General features: G+C 39.4%; 1 protein-coding gene across 1 annotated transcript; it reads right to left on the bottom strand.

Moving 5' to 3' along the window:
* Positions 1–225: 225 nt before the first annotated feature.
* gap43 (growth associated protein 43) lies at positions 226–14540 on the bottom strand. Its single transcript, XM_027138728.2, has 3 exons — positions 14278–14540; positions 3053–3611; positions 226–1185 (listed from the first exon to the last, which is right to left on the bottom strand). Exons 1-3 carry the CDS (start codon positions 14305–14307, stop codon positions 1121–1123), a joined length of 654 nt encoding a protein of 217 aa, XP_026994529.2. The 5' UTR covers positions 14308–14540; the 3' UTR covers positions 226–1120.
* Positions 14541–16177: the final 1637 nt, after the last annotated feature.

The raw sequence follows: 16177 nt of genomic DNA, 5'->3' as shown, positions 1-16177 counted from the left end.
ATTAAACAAAGCATAGACAGTAAAAAACAAATAAATACTTTTGAGCTATAAATTAAAAAAAATTTTTAATTTCCTTCTGAGTCTGAAAATATTTTAGATTAAATAAAGCTGTTATATTTTTAAATATTATTTAAGTAATAATTTCTTTACCGTTGAATACATATTTTATAATGGATAGATAACAAAAGAAAACATAGTACACACATTACAAACACACCCGTGTTGTGATGATAATTGGCACATTTCTTTATTTTGAAAACACACATTGAAACTTTTTAAAATCGTATTCATTTTTTTTCCACAATTGAACTCCTTTTAGATTCAAACTGGACATTGCACTCTCACGTGAACATAGGTAAAAAGGAAAAAGGCTGATTTTATTTTATTTTTTTGTACTTATTTTGTTTGATTTTTCTCTTTCGTTTTAACATCAGCGCAGGAATATTTCCAGTCGATATCATCAAACCGCCATTAACAACACCGAGGACATTGAGAAAGAAGCCACAACGTTTTGGTTACTCGTGACTGCGAGGAGGATTTTTTTGTTTGTTTGTTTGTTTTTTTTTTTTTTTTTATTTCCCTCTCAGGAGGAAAATTTCCATGCAAATGAGTCGAATGGGTTCAAGCTATCCATGAAACGCTGGCCAAAACAATGCATCAGCAGAAAACACTGAAAGGGAATCATATAATACTTCTCCCTAATAAATAGCAGTGCACTATTACTACGGTAAATGGAAAAAGGCAAATATATGTGGTTGTGTGTGTGGGAATAGCTAGAAATGCAAACCAGGGTCGAACGGGTTTGAATCGAGTATGAAATTGTGTTTCCTGTCCCTTTCTGGTGACGTCGATGAACGCACAATGTTTTCTCACACGTGGAGGAAGCAGCCACGTTCTCGCACGTTCACTGCTAGCTTGAGCCACAAAGTTGCGTATGGAAACTCCCCCTTCCTCCTCCCTCCCCCCCCAGAATCCCCAACACCCAAGATGTAAGAAAATCATTTTGCCACACAAAAGAAAATATATAGGACCAAACAAATTAAAACTGACTGTCTCCACAATCAGAGGGCAAAGAGCGACCGTTTAATTATCTGTTATCGTGTTACAACTGTGGTTCAGTTTAAGCGCTCTCGGCCTTGTCCTCCTCCTTCGCCGCCTCTGCCTGCTCAGAGTCTTCTGCAGCATCTGGTTAGGACGAAATATCAGAAGAAAACTCATTTATTTCAGACAAGTTGACGTCGCAGTGTTCATTCCTCTTTTGGTAACAGTTGCTATTTTTCTTTCTGTAGCATATTTAACATATTTAATGTGTACTGCCTGTAAATTCCTCTTAACATTTATGTTCCCAGGTTGTAATTACTATAATACTACCCTTTTTTTTCTTTCTTTCATTCCTCTAGAAAACTTAACAGCATTACTACTACAGACTCCTTCCATAAATGGTGAATAAAGTTTATTGAATGTAACATTGAAAAGAAAATCATTTCTTTTCCTCAATGCTTACATGAGATCATGTTGATTTAGAAGAATAATTCTCCACTAAAGGTTTTATGGTTTTAATGATTCAGCATAAAAAATGACAGACTATAAAATCTATAGTCTGTCATTATCATAAGCAGGAGTTTCAGAAGTTTGATGCCAGCTTTACTTTGCTTTCTTTAAACTAGCAATAAATATAATGCTTCATGGCTACAGAGACTGAAAAACATCTATAAAGCCTAATTGTGGTCAAGTCATGCACTTGCCACAGCGCTATAGATCTCCGGCTGAAACCGCTAAAGGCTTCAAGCACAAACTATAACATGTAGAGGGAAGAAATCGATTGTGTAATTCGGTTAGACCAAGACTCATCCTGTTTTCTGTTCAGAAATCATTGACATGCAATAACAGGCCTTAATAAAGCATCACTAACGTATCTCACCATCTCCATGCTGAGATATTACACTGCTTGAACATCTGTGTACAATCAATATTCATTATGGTGAATGTTTTCCATGATTCCCCTCTGTTATGTTCCTAAAAAGCGATGACAAACCTAATCGTTTTGTTTGATCGTCTCTTTATTATCTTGGGTAAAGCTGCTACTATCGGTTCCATCGGTAAGTATGTGTTAATGAAAAGCTCATCACCCAATTCACACTCCTCCATTTTTAGACATCTTTGAGATCAAATAAAGAGCTGCCAAATACATCATAGGTTAATATACTAAGCCTGGTCTTGTGTGTATCAATAGTTTACCAATTCCAAATTCAGAAGGTTCATATTCATTTAGTTATAATACTCTAGATTTTTTTTCCTTTAAAATATGAAAAATTAAAATGCAAGTACAAAGCAGCTAACATTTAAATGCTAGCGTCCTTGTTCATGGACCCGACATCTGTGAATTGGTGCCTCATTTAAGAGACAATAAATTAAGGTCTATTGGAGTTGCTCAAAGACCTTACAGTTGAAGATTTTGGGCCTCTCTTTATTATTATTAAATATTAAAGGTGCAACTTTGAGGTAAAATTAGGTCTTACTCCGTGACAATGAGCATGGACAGTGGCCTTGCTCATAGGTCCACAGTGGAAGTCTAGAGGCTTTGCTTAGAGGCCAAAAAATTGATAGTGGCCTCAATTGTTGGTATTACAGCCAACCTCAAGGGCCCAGCAATTGACTGTTAGTGGCCTTGTTCAAGCGCACACTTAACTGAAGCTACTCGCGTCCAACATTTGAGGTTTAGTGGCTTTTCTCAGGGGACAACATTTTAAGGCTTTGAGCATCAAACAGGGACCCAACAATTTAAGGATTGGGTCTCCCGCTGTGTCTCAAAAATTGATACCTTGTGCCCCCTTTGTTACAATAGGAAGTTATGATGTTTAGTTGTCAGGGGTCAGTTAAATCCAAGAAATGTTGGGAAATCAGATCTTTAAAAAATTCCACAAAGTGTAAAAAAAAAAAAAAGGTAAATGTTGCAATAGGTTATAAACACATTAACTGTGCCCCAAACATTTGATCATGTCCATTGGGTATCTGTACAATTACAACTTATCTGACTTCTTTAATATCTCACCTGGTTTGTCTTGCGTTTGGTTCACTTCGGCTTCACAATCAGCTGTCTCATTAGCAGTGGCAGGCACGTCGGCTTGTTTGGCTTCTGCCTTGTTCTCCTCCTCCTTATCTTCCTCCTTCTCTGCGTCTACATTCTCTGAAGGCTTCTCAGCCTTGACTTCTGCACTTTCTGCTTCTTTAGGCTTCTCTGCTTCCTTTGCTTCCTCCTTCACATCCTGTTTTGGTTCTGAAGGGGTGGTTGCAGGAGCTTCACCCTTGCTATCCTCTGCTGCTGGAGAGTTAGTCGGACTTTTGGCCTTTTCCTCCTCCTTGGCAGCTTCATCTTGTTTCTCTGCAGTTGGAGAAGTAGCTTTCTCTTCCTTGTTATTTTCTCCCTCGTTTTCCTCAGCCTTGCCCTCAGCAGCAGGACTGTCCTCCTCCTTGTCGTCATCCTTCATTTTTTTTCGGATTATGTGTCCGCGGAAACTTGCCTGGATCTTGGTGGCAGCCTTGTGGGCTTTGTCTTCTGGTTTGGTACCATCTTGCTTAATCTCCTGATCAGCCTCTTCGGTCTTCTCCACCTGAGGAGCAGGAACAGCATTATTAGAAATCAAAAGTGTTTTTAGATGACTTGTCCTTTAATAGTCCCTCTTACAAATCAATAGCCTGAAAGGTTAATCTGACTAGAAATATCAGCCGGAATATAAAGCTGCTGATTATTAGTCGAATTCCAATCCCAGATCTGTCAGAGAAGACCAAAGCTCTAAATCCTCGATGGTTTCTGGAGTCTGGCATGTTGCAGTGATTGAATGTGTATGGCCAATAAAATAGACAAATTATTCAGTCGGTAAAGACTAAAGACACTCAGTAGCTCAAGGTTCCTCAAAATGTGACTCGGTGGATTACAAAGAATGGTAATATCATGATCTTGGTAACAGTAATGTGCTTTCAGTTATTCATTCATCTTCAGTGAGTACTTTACTCCTCTGGAGTCTAGCCTGAGAACACTGGATGCAGGTCAGGAATACACCTTGGACATATTTTGCTAGAATGTCTATGTCTATGTAATGTCTATTATTCACAAGAACTCTAAAGAACATAGAATGTTTGGAAAAGCATTGGTGATGCTTGGTGACCTAAACCATGTATGCGCAAGATGCCGTTATTTGATACTTGTACTTTTTACTGAAGCGTCTAGAGAGAATTAGCTGTCTTTTAGAGGATAATCTGGGCTGTTTCATCATTGGTGATTGCTAAAGTAGAGCAGCCAAAATGTGACTTTTCAGCGGCATGAACACAATCCAGCAGTTCCAGCAAATCTGGCATGCTGTGCTTTAATCGCTGTTCCAGAGACACGCTCAACAGGAGGCCGTGTTCACCTGGCAGATTTCAAGCAAGTAGGAAACCTGCAGCTGTTCACTGTGCAATTAGCAGACCATACACCAACACTACAGCTTTATTAATGCTTTTTTTGAGGGGAGGAAAGTTTTGTAATGGCAGGAAAAAAAATGAATGGAATGCAAATAATGATTGAAATAAGATCGAAAATCAGTAATAACCCAAATGGTACTGTAGCTGCATGCAAATATGAAAAACGCACATAAGAAGCAAGATGACAGGCCTGTAATCACTAGATGATGCTGTATTTAAGACAACGCACTAAATTCAAAGTGACTGTGAGTAAATTCTGACTGCAGCTTTGATAGAGATGACTGAATTTATGGAAGCTGGGAGAAAAAAAAATTGCTATCTATCTAATAACCATGGAACATCAAGGCACCGACATCAGAGACTTCAGGGGAACATCCAGACGTTCGGAATTGAAAACATCACTGACGTATTTTGATGCCGACTCTAAAAGGAATCCAATCAGTCGACTGCAGTTAATGGACACAGATCTTCGAGTGAGTTTCGTCTATCTCCAAAAGGACATCTGGGCTGGTTTCCTCATTAGTTCACTCCATTAGTTTTCTTATGAACCGCTCGGAAAGATGAGGTCTGAACTCTGTGTTTAATGTGCGAACAAGATGCTCTGCCCCCTCGTTACACTCTTGCATGGCTCCTTGCCCAAGATTTCCAGGGATCTATTGACTAAGTGCACTGGCATCGTCCAGCCTCTGAATTGACCACAATCCATCAACTCTACAGGATACGGGGTTTCAGGGTTCATTGCTGATTGATGACTTGTGTAACAACTTTAACAAAACTCTTTCACACTTTTCGGAAACTAGGGGGAACAAAGACAGCATGATTCATTACACAGTGTTCTTCCATACATCACTGAGTCAGTTCGAACACTGGTGCGTTTTCCCCCCTGATGCACTTCATTACACAGGTAAGAACATAATCACGCTCAGGTCTGTGAGATTCTGAGAGATGTGGATGTAAACACTACCATGGTTCGATTGCAGTGAGAAGGCAATTTGACTCTACATCAACCGGACTGCAGGGAGTGAATCAAACATGCAGTGTGTTTTGGGTTGCAGCCTTGTTTTGTAAATGAGAGCTGCTAAATTGTGCCATGAGATAGAAACTGAGCCAAAGGACAGAGCTGTAGTGCTGCAGAAATATGTTATAAGTACATATAACTGTTGTGGAGATATTGTCTGACAAATTGGAATAAATGCAGGGTGACCAGCACAAAATATTTGAAAGTTATTACTTCTATAACTATCTAATATTATACTTACTGGCAGGTTAATGTTTTCCAAAAAAGCTCCGGAAAGTATTTATTCATTAATTTTATTTTTTAATTATCCGAACTTCTCGGGTCACGGGGAGCCTGTGCCTATCTCAGGCGTCATCGGGCATCGAGGCAGGAAACACCCTGGGCAGAGTACCAACCCCTCACAGGGCACACACACTCTCATTCACTCACACACACACACTACGGACAATTTTCCAGAGATGTCAATCAACCTACCATGCATGTCTTTGGACCAGGGGAGGAAACCGGAGTACCCGGAGGAAACCCCCGAGGCACGGGGAGAACATGCAAACTCCACACACACAAGGCGGAGGCGGGAATCGAACCCCAAACCTTGGAGGTGTGAGACGAACGATCTAACCACTAAGCCACCGTGCACCCCTCCGGAAAGGATTTCTTGTTTAATTTCATAAAGGTTTGTTATTTTTTCCCCATCACTGACCATATTTCTGACCATTGAATGAAAGCATTTTAATCAGGAAATTTTCCACCCTCTATATCCCTCAGTTAAACCTTTGTTTTTTTTTATATTTGCATTACAGTTTGTTTAATTTTTGGTAATGTGAAACCAAACCGGAATAAATAGCAAACTAATCAAAAGTATTTCTTTACACACTGATTGGGCCAATAGGTCTAGAATATATATTTCCCCTTGCCCTCCAAATCCACAGTACTGCCTATGATAACAGCCTGGTTTCAGATCTACAAGGTATAAACATCCTGATCAGATCAGCAGTCACATGGTCCATGGTGTCCGATGGACAGTCCCTAAAGTTCCCGACATTCACACATCTCCTTCTGTCCTTCTCTCACGGCTGCCAGAAACCACGGAGAAGCCAAATGGCAGCCGCAGAACTGATCCACGATTGCAAAGGTTTCAAATGTGCCACAGTGGAATGATGTACAGTACAACGTTCGTGTCCTTCTCTCTACTATCTACTCTATTTGTACGGAATGAAGACCGAAAGGAAACGATGACTGCCGAGATTTAAAACTCCATAATTCAATAGGAGAGTTTACGGCTTGAGAGAAGCCAAATGTAATAAAGCAAGGTTTACAGCCTGTAAAGGTGAGTGGCTGGTTAAACGACTAAGGCAATAAGGAAAGGTTAAGGAGGGGCAACAATTGTCAGTGTGAGAGGTTAAGGAGTGACATGAATTTTTCAGTCTGCTTCTCACCATTTGGACGCGGACTAGAAAACTAACAATTGTGCAAACAAGTTCTATCTTTTAAGCTTATGTTTTGAACATTCATAGTTTAATTACAGAGTCCCACTGGTGACACTTCTGTTAATAAAGCATGAAATCTTGCACCTAAAGTATAGCCATGGTTTAGTAAAGCTGTGAAAATGAGATTTAAAGTAATGAAGTGCTAGAAGACAGATTGCACAATTGTTCTTTAAAATGAAGCCAGTTCACCGATATCTCAAACTTGCTCTGAAACATTTTAAAAGCATTACTCAGCGTAACACAATGCATAATCTCGATCTATCTCAGATACTAGCATGCTAATATGCGTTTGGTGAGACCACCTAACAAATATTTGAAGTTAAAATTTGTGGAAAGTAGAAAGTCGTGAGTGAGACGTCAGTTTACCTTCGTACGCCAGGATCGTCGGCTGAATTTCCCCACCAAATGGCTGTTATTTTAATACTCACATGAAAGTCTCTAATGAAAAACTGAAAAAAATAATAAAGAAAAACACAACGGAAATCATGGAAATGAAAAAGCTTAAACATATAAACGTATAAAAATGTGTTTTCTGGAAATAAAATGTTATTCAACAAGTGTAAAAAGTGTTAAGAAAATAAAAAAAATGCACAGAAATTAGGATTGGATGTTAACCAGAAACAGTAAGGTGAATCAGAATAAAATGACACGTTACATATGAAATTGCTGAAAATTTGAAGGCATTACTGTATATAAAAACAGCTTTTTAATTATTTATGAGTTATTCTTGAGAGTGCGGGATTGTGCCCCAATGGGAATTGTGCTGTAATGTGAAAATTGAATTGAATTCAATTCAATTCAAGATTCAATTTCAAGTTTATTTGTATAGCGCTTTTTACAATAGACATTGTCTCAAAGCAGCTTTACAGAACATAAACATAGAGCAGAAGGTAAACATAATTAATGATGAAGGAAATAACGAATAATAAAAGAAATAAGAATTAACAGAATAAAAATTCTAGGTTATTATTAGATGTATATAGTTCACAATGTGTATGTATTTATTCCCCTATGAGCAAGTCTGAGGTGACTCAGGCAGCAATGGCGAGGAAAAACTCCCTTAAATTGGTAAAGGAAGAAACCTTGAGAGGAACCGGACTCAAGGGGGAACCCATCCTCATATGGGTGACACTGGGGGTGTGATTGTAATATACAGTCAGTTAAATGTTGTATTGGTGTAAGGAACCAGAATTGAACCAGGATGAGAAATATTATAAAGCTTGGATGTCATTTTTTTTTTACACCAAATTGAATACCTGAGCACACAATGTGTAAAAATAGTTCCAATAAAAGCAAAAATAAAATTATCGGTACAAGCAAGTAAATTTTTTTTCATTATCTTCTTATATTTCTCTTTTGCTTGTACCAATAATTTTATTTTTGCTTTTATTGGAACTATTTTTCTTATATTTTTCTATTTTACTTTATGACAGACAGTCGTAAAGCTTTTCACTACATTGTTGTATCGAACGATTATACGAATTATAACGCAATTAAAACCGACGTCCTCCATACAAATCGCAGCCAAGACCTCAGGCGTCATCTTGACCCAGTTAGTGCTGCGTTTTGTCCACGCTCGCTCCTTAATGAGCTTTATGGTCTCATCTTAGCAGCATCAGGCAGCACAGAATGCAGACTCAGGACCTGAACCGTGTCCAAATTCTACTGTTGCTTTCGCGTTTATTGGATTCTTCCCACTAATGGGCTTCACAAGCCATGTACGGTGAGTGGACATTGGCATCTCGTGAAGGAAATGAGAAGATAAACGAGCTAGCCTCGCTGTCAGTGCTAATGCTTTTTTTTTTAATCACATTGAAGGAAACGTTTCCAAAGACATCGATAAAGCCATAAGTTACGTTAATTCAATAAGCAATCGATACACTCATCTCATTCAGTTAGGTTGTATCGTGTTTTAATCGTCTCTTGGGTATTTTACTACAGTATAGCGCAGATATTGTTACATATGGATAGTAGGTTTATGGCACCACTTATTGTTTTAAGCAATGGAATTTTTAAACCACTGAATTTTCTAATTAAAAATATCCAATAAGCATAACTTCTCATTGCACAGAATGAGATTTTTAGCGTTTCATGAGACTTCACACATGATTAATGTACATTGAAAATTGAAACATTTGGCTATCAGATTATATAGTTTTTAAAAAAAAAAAAGCCTCTAGTACTAACATACTACGGTTAAATGGTGAACTGAGAAATTGAATTTGGAAAGATGAATAAACAAAGGTTTTTCTCAAACAGCACAAGTGACCTGTTTAAACGTGGTCGTGGAATAAGTCTGGAATAAGCACAAATATGTGATCCCTTATTATAATTCATGATACTTAAGCTAGTTTTTTTTCCCCTTTATCTTTGTGACAGCATATTTTTTCGAAATCTAAACATAAAAACAAAAACTAAGCAAAAGCGATTTTTTTTTTTTTTTAGTTATTTTCAAATTCCTATTTTCAAAACAAATAAAAGCTCGGGATAGAACAATCACACCATGATGATTCTATGATTTCTTTTTAAAAAAAAATTCTCTAAAGTCGCTACAGATATTGAGAAGTCGATTATGGAAACTGACCAACTTGAATAAGAATGATTCTGATAACTTGATTATATTATAACTTGAATATTTCAGGCTACAGTAGATAGCAATCCAGCATTTAATTACAACACCACTGTTCCCACTGTAAAACATGGTGGTGGTAGCTTCAATCCACAGGGACCATCTGCCCAAATAATGTTCCCAACGGCAAAGCATGATGGTGTTAGCACCATTTTGTGAGGGATAACGGTCCCATATCCTGCAGCAACTTGACAATATGGTGAACCTGTTGAAGAACTTATCATAAAAAAACGTTTTGTTTTTAGAGTATTTTTGTACATTTTAATCTGTCTATTTTGTCCTTGTCAGGGTCAAAGCTGATCTGCTCTAACAAGAACTCCGAGCCAGAGGCACGATTGAACCCTGGATAGTATGGCATGCAGAGGTCTCTAATTTTTTATCTTTAATCTCAATTCTGGAGGTGTTTTATAGTTTTCTAATGGCTTTTGATGGCACTATATAGCAGCCTGATAACTTCGGATGGTGGTTTAATAGTTATTCAGTCGGCCTCAATGATGTCTGTTATATTTCCAATAGAAATGGTTCTATAATAATCATATCGATTACAGGAAAATCTTTAAGAGAAGGCGAAATTTTCCATTGTTAACTGGATTCTTGTTGATGTCAGTGTGAATATTTTCATACACATTGTAAAAATACAATGAAATACAAGAAATACACATTGTTCATAAATAAATCCCAAAGTAGGTTAAATTTGCATTCACTCCTCCATAAAGTCAATCCATTAATATAAGTATAAGGTAGTAAATGAGATTAGAGCCTATGCAGTGAGCAGAAGCACTGAAACCTGTTGCTTACGTTGTGTATTACGTACGCATGGTATTACTGGGGCGCTCCGGTAATAGGTGATGTCTTGTATCTGCCGCTGCAGAATGACTCATTTCTCATGAGTCACTCTCATCGTTATAGACCCCCGAGATCGTGACATCATCCGACGATTTACACCAGCCGAGCCCCAGACACCATTAGGGCTTTTGTTTTACGGTAGATTACAATTTTTAAAAAGTGTATCGATTTGTCATGCGAACAAAGCAGGACTAGATTAAGCATAGATCTGCTAATAAAACAATCCAGCGTAGCCTAACTGGAACTCAGAATAAACCTCGAGATGACAGACCTGGTAGCTGCTGCCTTGTGATTTTAAATGGTGGATCTGAAAGCTGACACTAATGTGATTCATAGCAGCACTGAGTAACACACAGATGTATGAAATCATCTCCATTAGCCAGACCAGAAGATAAAGAATCCAAGAAACGTATATCGCATAATATGGTTATGCAGCTTGCTTTTTAGGCGTTTCAAGGAAATGTAGCCTTTTGGGGTTTAATATAGATGGCATGTTCTGATATATCCTACGCTCTACTATATTCCGTTCTCCTCCTTCTGTCAGGAGATAACGCCCTTTGTTCTGCCTTACACCAGTCAGGGATTTATTACCGTGTTGTCTTGTATGCTGATGATCTCTTCACAGTTCTCTATAAATACCTCACGTTTTTTTTCTTTCCTTCTTTAGGGCAGGGCATGAATTTTAAATTCGAAATCGATGAGCAATTTTCCCTAATAGGCACACTGCCATCAAATCAATCACCCGAGGCTTTTTATAAAAATTGACATGAGCTCAGATCACTCTGGCACTGTCTGAGGAAGCGTGTCCAATCAAAATGATTGACGTGGAACACACCGCGTGAGGCGACTTCATCGGCGGGGCAAACGTAACTCACTCGTGTTATGAGAGCGACTCGGAGGAGCTGCTTAACGAGACGCAAGGACTCGTAGGAGTGTCATGTACAGTCGATGGCCTTGATTTCCCACTGACAGGCGACTAGCATTAAACAAAGCCTAAAGATTAGCAATCAACACACTTTCAGGATTTCTAGGCTCTGAGAGAAATGCCCGTTTTGACCGCAGAAATATTAATCACAACCGTGAAGACATCTTTATTTCTTCTAGGCTGCTATGTACCAAGGTAATAAAGCTCTTATGAAATGATACTACGAGTTGCCAGTTGGTATATCATTAGCCTTTTATACTTACAGCAGGTACATAATTAGACCACTCTGAGGCTTGCATGCATTGGTTGTTCCTCTGGGAAATCAATGGAAAAATCTAGTAAGGTGGTGGACCAAACGGAGCCACCAAACAGCTTCAATGTGTCTTGGGATTGATTCTACGTGTCTCTGGATGTGCACACCATGCTTTGGTGTACAAGCTCCAACTGGTGTCCAGTTCGCTTGGGATCATCTTATTCCGGAGGCCATGAATATTAATGATCGTGTTTTACACAATTTTTAAACTCATTGAACCTACTAAGTGAACCCAGGTACCGTCACTGTGGGCGGGGTGAGTTGGTGGGGGTGGGGGGATCATAGAGACCATGTCCAACAAGAGAGAAAGGTATTTATCATGGATTAAATGGGGACAACGTGACAGATAGAGCAGGAAAATAAAATAAAAGCATCATGTATCATAAGAGGCAAATTCAACATGTGGCCCAAAACATTTACAGCATTAGACTAGATGTTGATTCACATGAACTCCTATATCACATACCACGGCACATACACAAGGATCTGATTATATGGAAAACTAAATGCACTGTAATGGTACAGATATTTGCATCCGGATTATTATTTTTTTTAATTAAATAAATGTCATGCATAAAGGTTGCTTCATAAAATATTCCTCTCAGTCAGAGTGCAGCTCCTAATGTGCATTGTGGAAATAAGATGTGAGCTTTATGGCGCGAGGATGTGTGAACCACACCCCGGTCCGAGTGTTTAAAATGCCCTCCCCACCTCCCCTCCCCCATACCTAAGAATCCATCAGGGATTTCAGGCCTGTGCTGAAGGGAGTGTGAAGAAGCAGGAGACACAATCCCAATTACCGGTGAAGTGTGGAGAAGAAAAAGGAAAAAAAAAAAAGAAAAAATCAGCAGGCGCTGCGTGTTACTTTTTCATGCACATGAATATTCAAGGCTTCCTGCTTAAAATGCACGAGTGTTAAGGCATGCACATGCATCCAGGAAGCACCTGCCTGTGCAATGAGCTTTAAATCGCTATTGCAACGCTCTTCCATCAGCTGCGATGTCTCGCAGGATATTTCATGCCAACGTCTGATTTTGCACGCTCGCGCACCAGTGGTTATACAATCCTGTGTCATTTCGTGCATATTAATAGTCTGCTTCAGATGCACGAGCCTGACAGGAGGGGGGGGACGTCCGGATCATCAAACATTTTCTTTCTCACGTCAGCGTTGCTATGCATTAGTGCACTGTTAACATGACAAATGACAAATTATTTTATTTGTCCGTCTTCTTTCTGGTGCAAACAATATTCCAGGTCGTGGCATTGATATTTTGTTATGCAATGATAAAGACAGCTATTTTTACGCTTAGGGAAACATTATATTTTGGAAGCCTTATATACTCTCGCGAGCAGCAGCAGCAGCAGCATCAGGACCGCGGCCACGCCCTTTTTATTCCCTTTCATCCTCCCGACGACTCCGCGGGGGCGCGCGGGTGCACGTGGCTCCATTTCGGCTGTTATTTCACGCGATCAAATCGACAGCTCGTGCATACGATTCGGAACCGGTACTGGGAGTATAAAAGCCGTGATTCCACGCATTTAGACAGGGAAGAGGGAGCCGTTGAGATGACAAGCACCGGCTGCACCTCGTGACCTCGCTGTTCTACTTTTTAGTGCATCGTCTTGCGCGCGCCAGGCGTTTTGCTTTAAAGGAGGTGAAAAGCATCGCAGAAGGGTTTTCATCTTACTGCATTGCAAAGTCGGGGTTTTTTCTGCGCTTGTGCGTTTGTGAGTTGCGCTCGGACCCGCCCTGCCTTCCTGCCTTCCTGCATGCATGCCGGGAGCGCACAGACAAAGGACCGAACAGGTGCGGATGTGCCACAAAATCCTTTTTTTCTTTCTTTTTTCAAGCAACGCACATTTGCAGTGCGTGATACTTTAAAAGAAGAAACCACATTAAAACCCCCAATCCGGCGCGTGCACCAATCCCCAATGCAACCCACGAGTTTGATGCACCCCACCCTTTTTTTTTTCTCCCTTTCTCTCTCTCCCCTCTATAATCTCTCCATCTTTAACTTCTGCACACCGGCATTTAAATGCGCTCAAATTGCATCCACACCTTTTTGTGTGTGTGTGTGTGTGTGTGTGTGTGTGTGTGTGTGTGTGTGTGTGTGTGTGTGTGTGTGTGTGTGTGCCAGTGATCATCTTACAAATTCCTCCAGCATCCAAATATCTTTTTTTTTCTGACATCCTGCAAGAATTCAAGACAACTTAGAATGCAGTGCATGCAATTCATTAAAATACACAGATGAATCAAACACTAACACCTGAATCACAGGTGTGAGCCTCGATTGCATCTGAAAAAGGAAAAGAAAGAAAAAGGAAATCTAACACTAATCCAGCTGTCATAAATTGAGCACATCTGAGCACCAATTCCATGAGCTTGAAGTCTCCAGGCATGCTCAGATGTTAATTACATTAGCAAGGCGTGTCAGTTGTTGGTTTGAGGCTAGCTGACAGCACAGGAGTCACTGTGATTAAGATTCTTCTTTAGTTCAAAGAAAAGGAAAATGAAACATATTTACACTTTTTCAATTTAAATAGAAACCAGAGACAATATGAATGAAAAAAAGAAGGAAAAAAACAGAAAACAATTACCGGCTTTGTTCTTCTTATACAGCACAGCATGCTTGTGGTATCCTTCCTTTTTTGCCGCCTTCTTCCCTTCTTCGCTTTTTTGCACTTCTCTCACACTCCCTCACTCGCTTTCTCTCTCTCTCTCTCTCCCTCTCTCTCTCTCACACACACACTCTTGGGCTGTATCAACAGCTGAGGCGTCTGATGCTTTTAGTCATTACAGTCAGGCCCAAGCGCGCACACACACTATAGCTGGCCGCTCACTCTGAGGCAACAATGAGTGCACCCTCTAAATCCCTCCTCTTTCTCTCTCTCTCTCTCTCTCTCTCTCTCTTTCACACCCCTCCATCCTCCCTCCATCCTCCTGAACCCACCCATTGTGCAGGCGGTAACCCCACCCTTTCCTGGAGCTCCTATGAATGACTGAACATCTCCAATGTGTCCAATTCCCACCTCTACACTACACTACACACACACACACACACACACACACTTCCCCCTCTCTTCGGCCTGGGCTGTGGCCCTGCAGCTCCTCAGCATGACCCTTTTACAGGTTGTGTGATTACTAATATCAGGACATGCAGTGTGTTTGCTGTCAATATAAAGCATCTCTGGTGTTTTTCCGAGTGCTGTTCACATGGTAACGGGGCTGACTTGATGGCCGTGTGAAAGCCCCGGGGTGTGGAAGTGTTTCTGGCATCTCCTGCAATCACACACACACACACACACACTGTGTGATCTGGATATCCCCCACCACCCCCTCTCAGCAGCTGACAATTTTGCAATAAAAGGTCGAGTCCAGGAGTAAATCCTAGTGCGCTCTGGGTAATATTTTATTACTCATATAAGTGTGCTTCATAGAAGCAGAGCCTTGCTTTTACACCTACAAAATACATTTTTATACAAACCAGAAATTTGCCACACGGGATACAGAACATAAGTTAAACTTTGTATGTTCACTATGGAGAGATTTAGGATTCAGCTCCCTGTTGTTCCTTTCAGAAAAAATATATAGAACATGTGAACAAGCACGTGTGAAAAATTCACGTGTGAAGTTAGGCAAAAAATTAGGCAAAATGAATTACATAAAGAAAAAAAAAGAAATAAACTGTATTAAAATGAATTGTGAGGAGGAGAATCGTGAAATTTAAAGAATCATTAGTTAGAAATCATTATTCAGTGTAAAAATCATGTAAAACATCTAAAAAATAAATAAAGTGTGTTTTTAAAAAAAATCGCATGCGGCATCCAATGAAACCTTTTATTTTATAAAAAACAAAATCGTGAAAATATTCATTAAAAAATAATAGTGTGAAAGTAGATACATTTTATAACAATCACATGTGAAAATAAATCATTTATTTAAAAAGAAAAATCAAAACGTGGAAAAAAATGAATTGTGAGGGTCACGTAACACTTTTTATATAAAGGGTTATAGTAGAATACAACAAATAGTGCAGAAGGATTTACTTCACATAAAATGTGTTTAAATCAAATCTCCCTGAACACAGTGTGCAGAAGCTAGTATTTGTTCCCCAACGTATTTGACGTGTATATTATTATAATGATGTGTAAACTGTGCGTCGCTATATACGATGTAACAGTGTGTTACAGTACGTGCGCTGTGCTTCATCAGACATCCAGTCCACCCTACTGTATAAATGCTCTAAATAAGATATAAAATAATGACTTTTAAGCCTTCTGAGGTTCCCTAAACACTCTATATGCTTTTAATTTTTTTTTGTTTAACACGATTTCTAATGTGCGAGTCACATGTTTAACGATGCTTCAATCTCACACACTATATAATACACTGTAAATCTGACAGGAAGTCATTAGGGGATTCAGATTCATCCTCCCTACATATTTACTGCACAAATATGGCTTCCAGTTTAGCATAACTGCCATGGGTAGGCTGTAG

This window comes from Tachysurus fulvidraco, chromosome 11 (genome assembly GCF_022655615.1).
Source record: "Tachysurus fulvidraco isolate hzauxx_2018 chromosome 11, HZAU_PFXX_2.0, whole genome shotgun sequence".
Taxonomy (NCBI): domain Eukaryota; kingdom Metazoa; phylum Chordata; class Actinopteri; order Siluriformes; family Bagridae; genus Tachysurus; species Tachysurus fulvidraco.
Note: the sequence above shows the minus strand (reverse complement) of the source record. Positions and strands in the feature narration are given on the sequence as shown.

Coding starts and splice junctions, on each gene's coding strand:
- gap43 (XM_027138728.2), bottom strand. CDS start 14,307: ATGCTGTGCTGTATAAGAAGAACAAAGCCG. Junction 3,612..14,277: donor GTATAAGAAGAACAAAGCCG/GTAATTGTTTTC, acceptor CCTGCTCCTCAG/GTGGAGAAGACCGAAGAGGC. Junction 1,186..3,052: donor CCAAACGCAAGACAAACCAG/GTGAGATATTAA, acceptor CGTCCTAACCAG/ATGCTGCAGAAGACTCTGAG.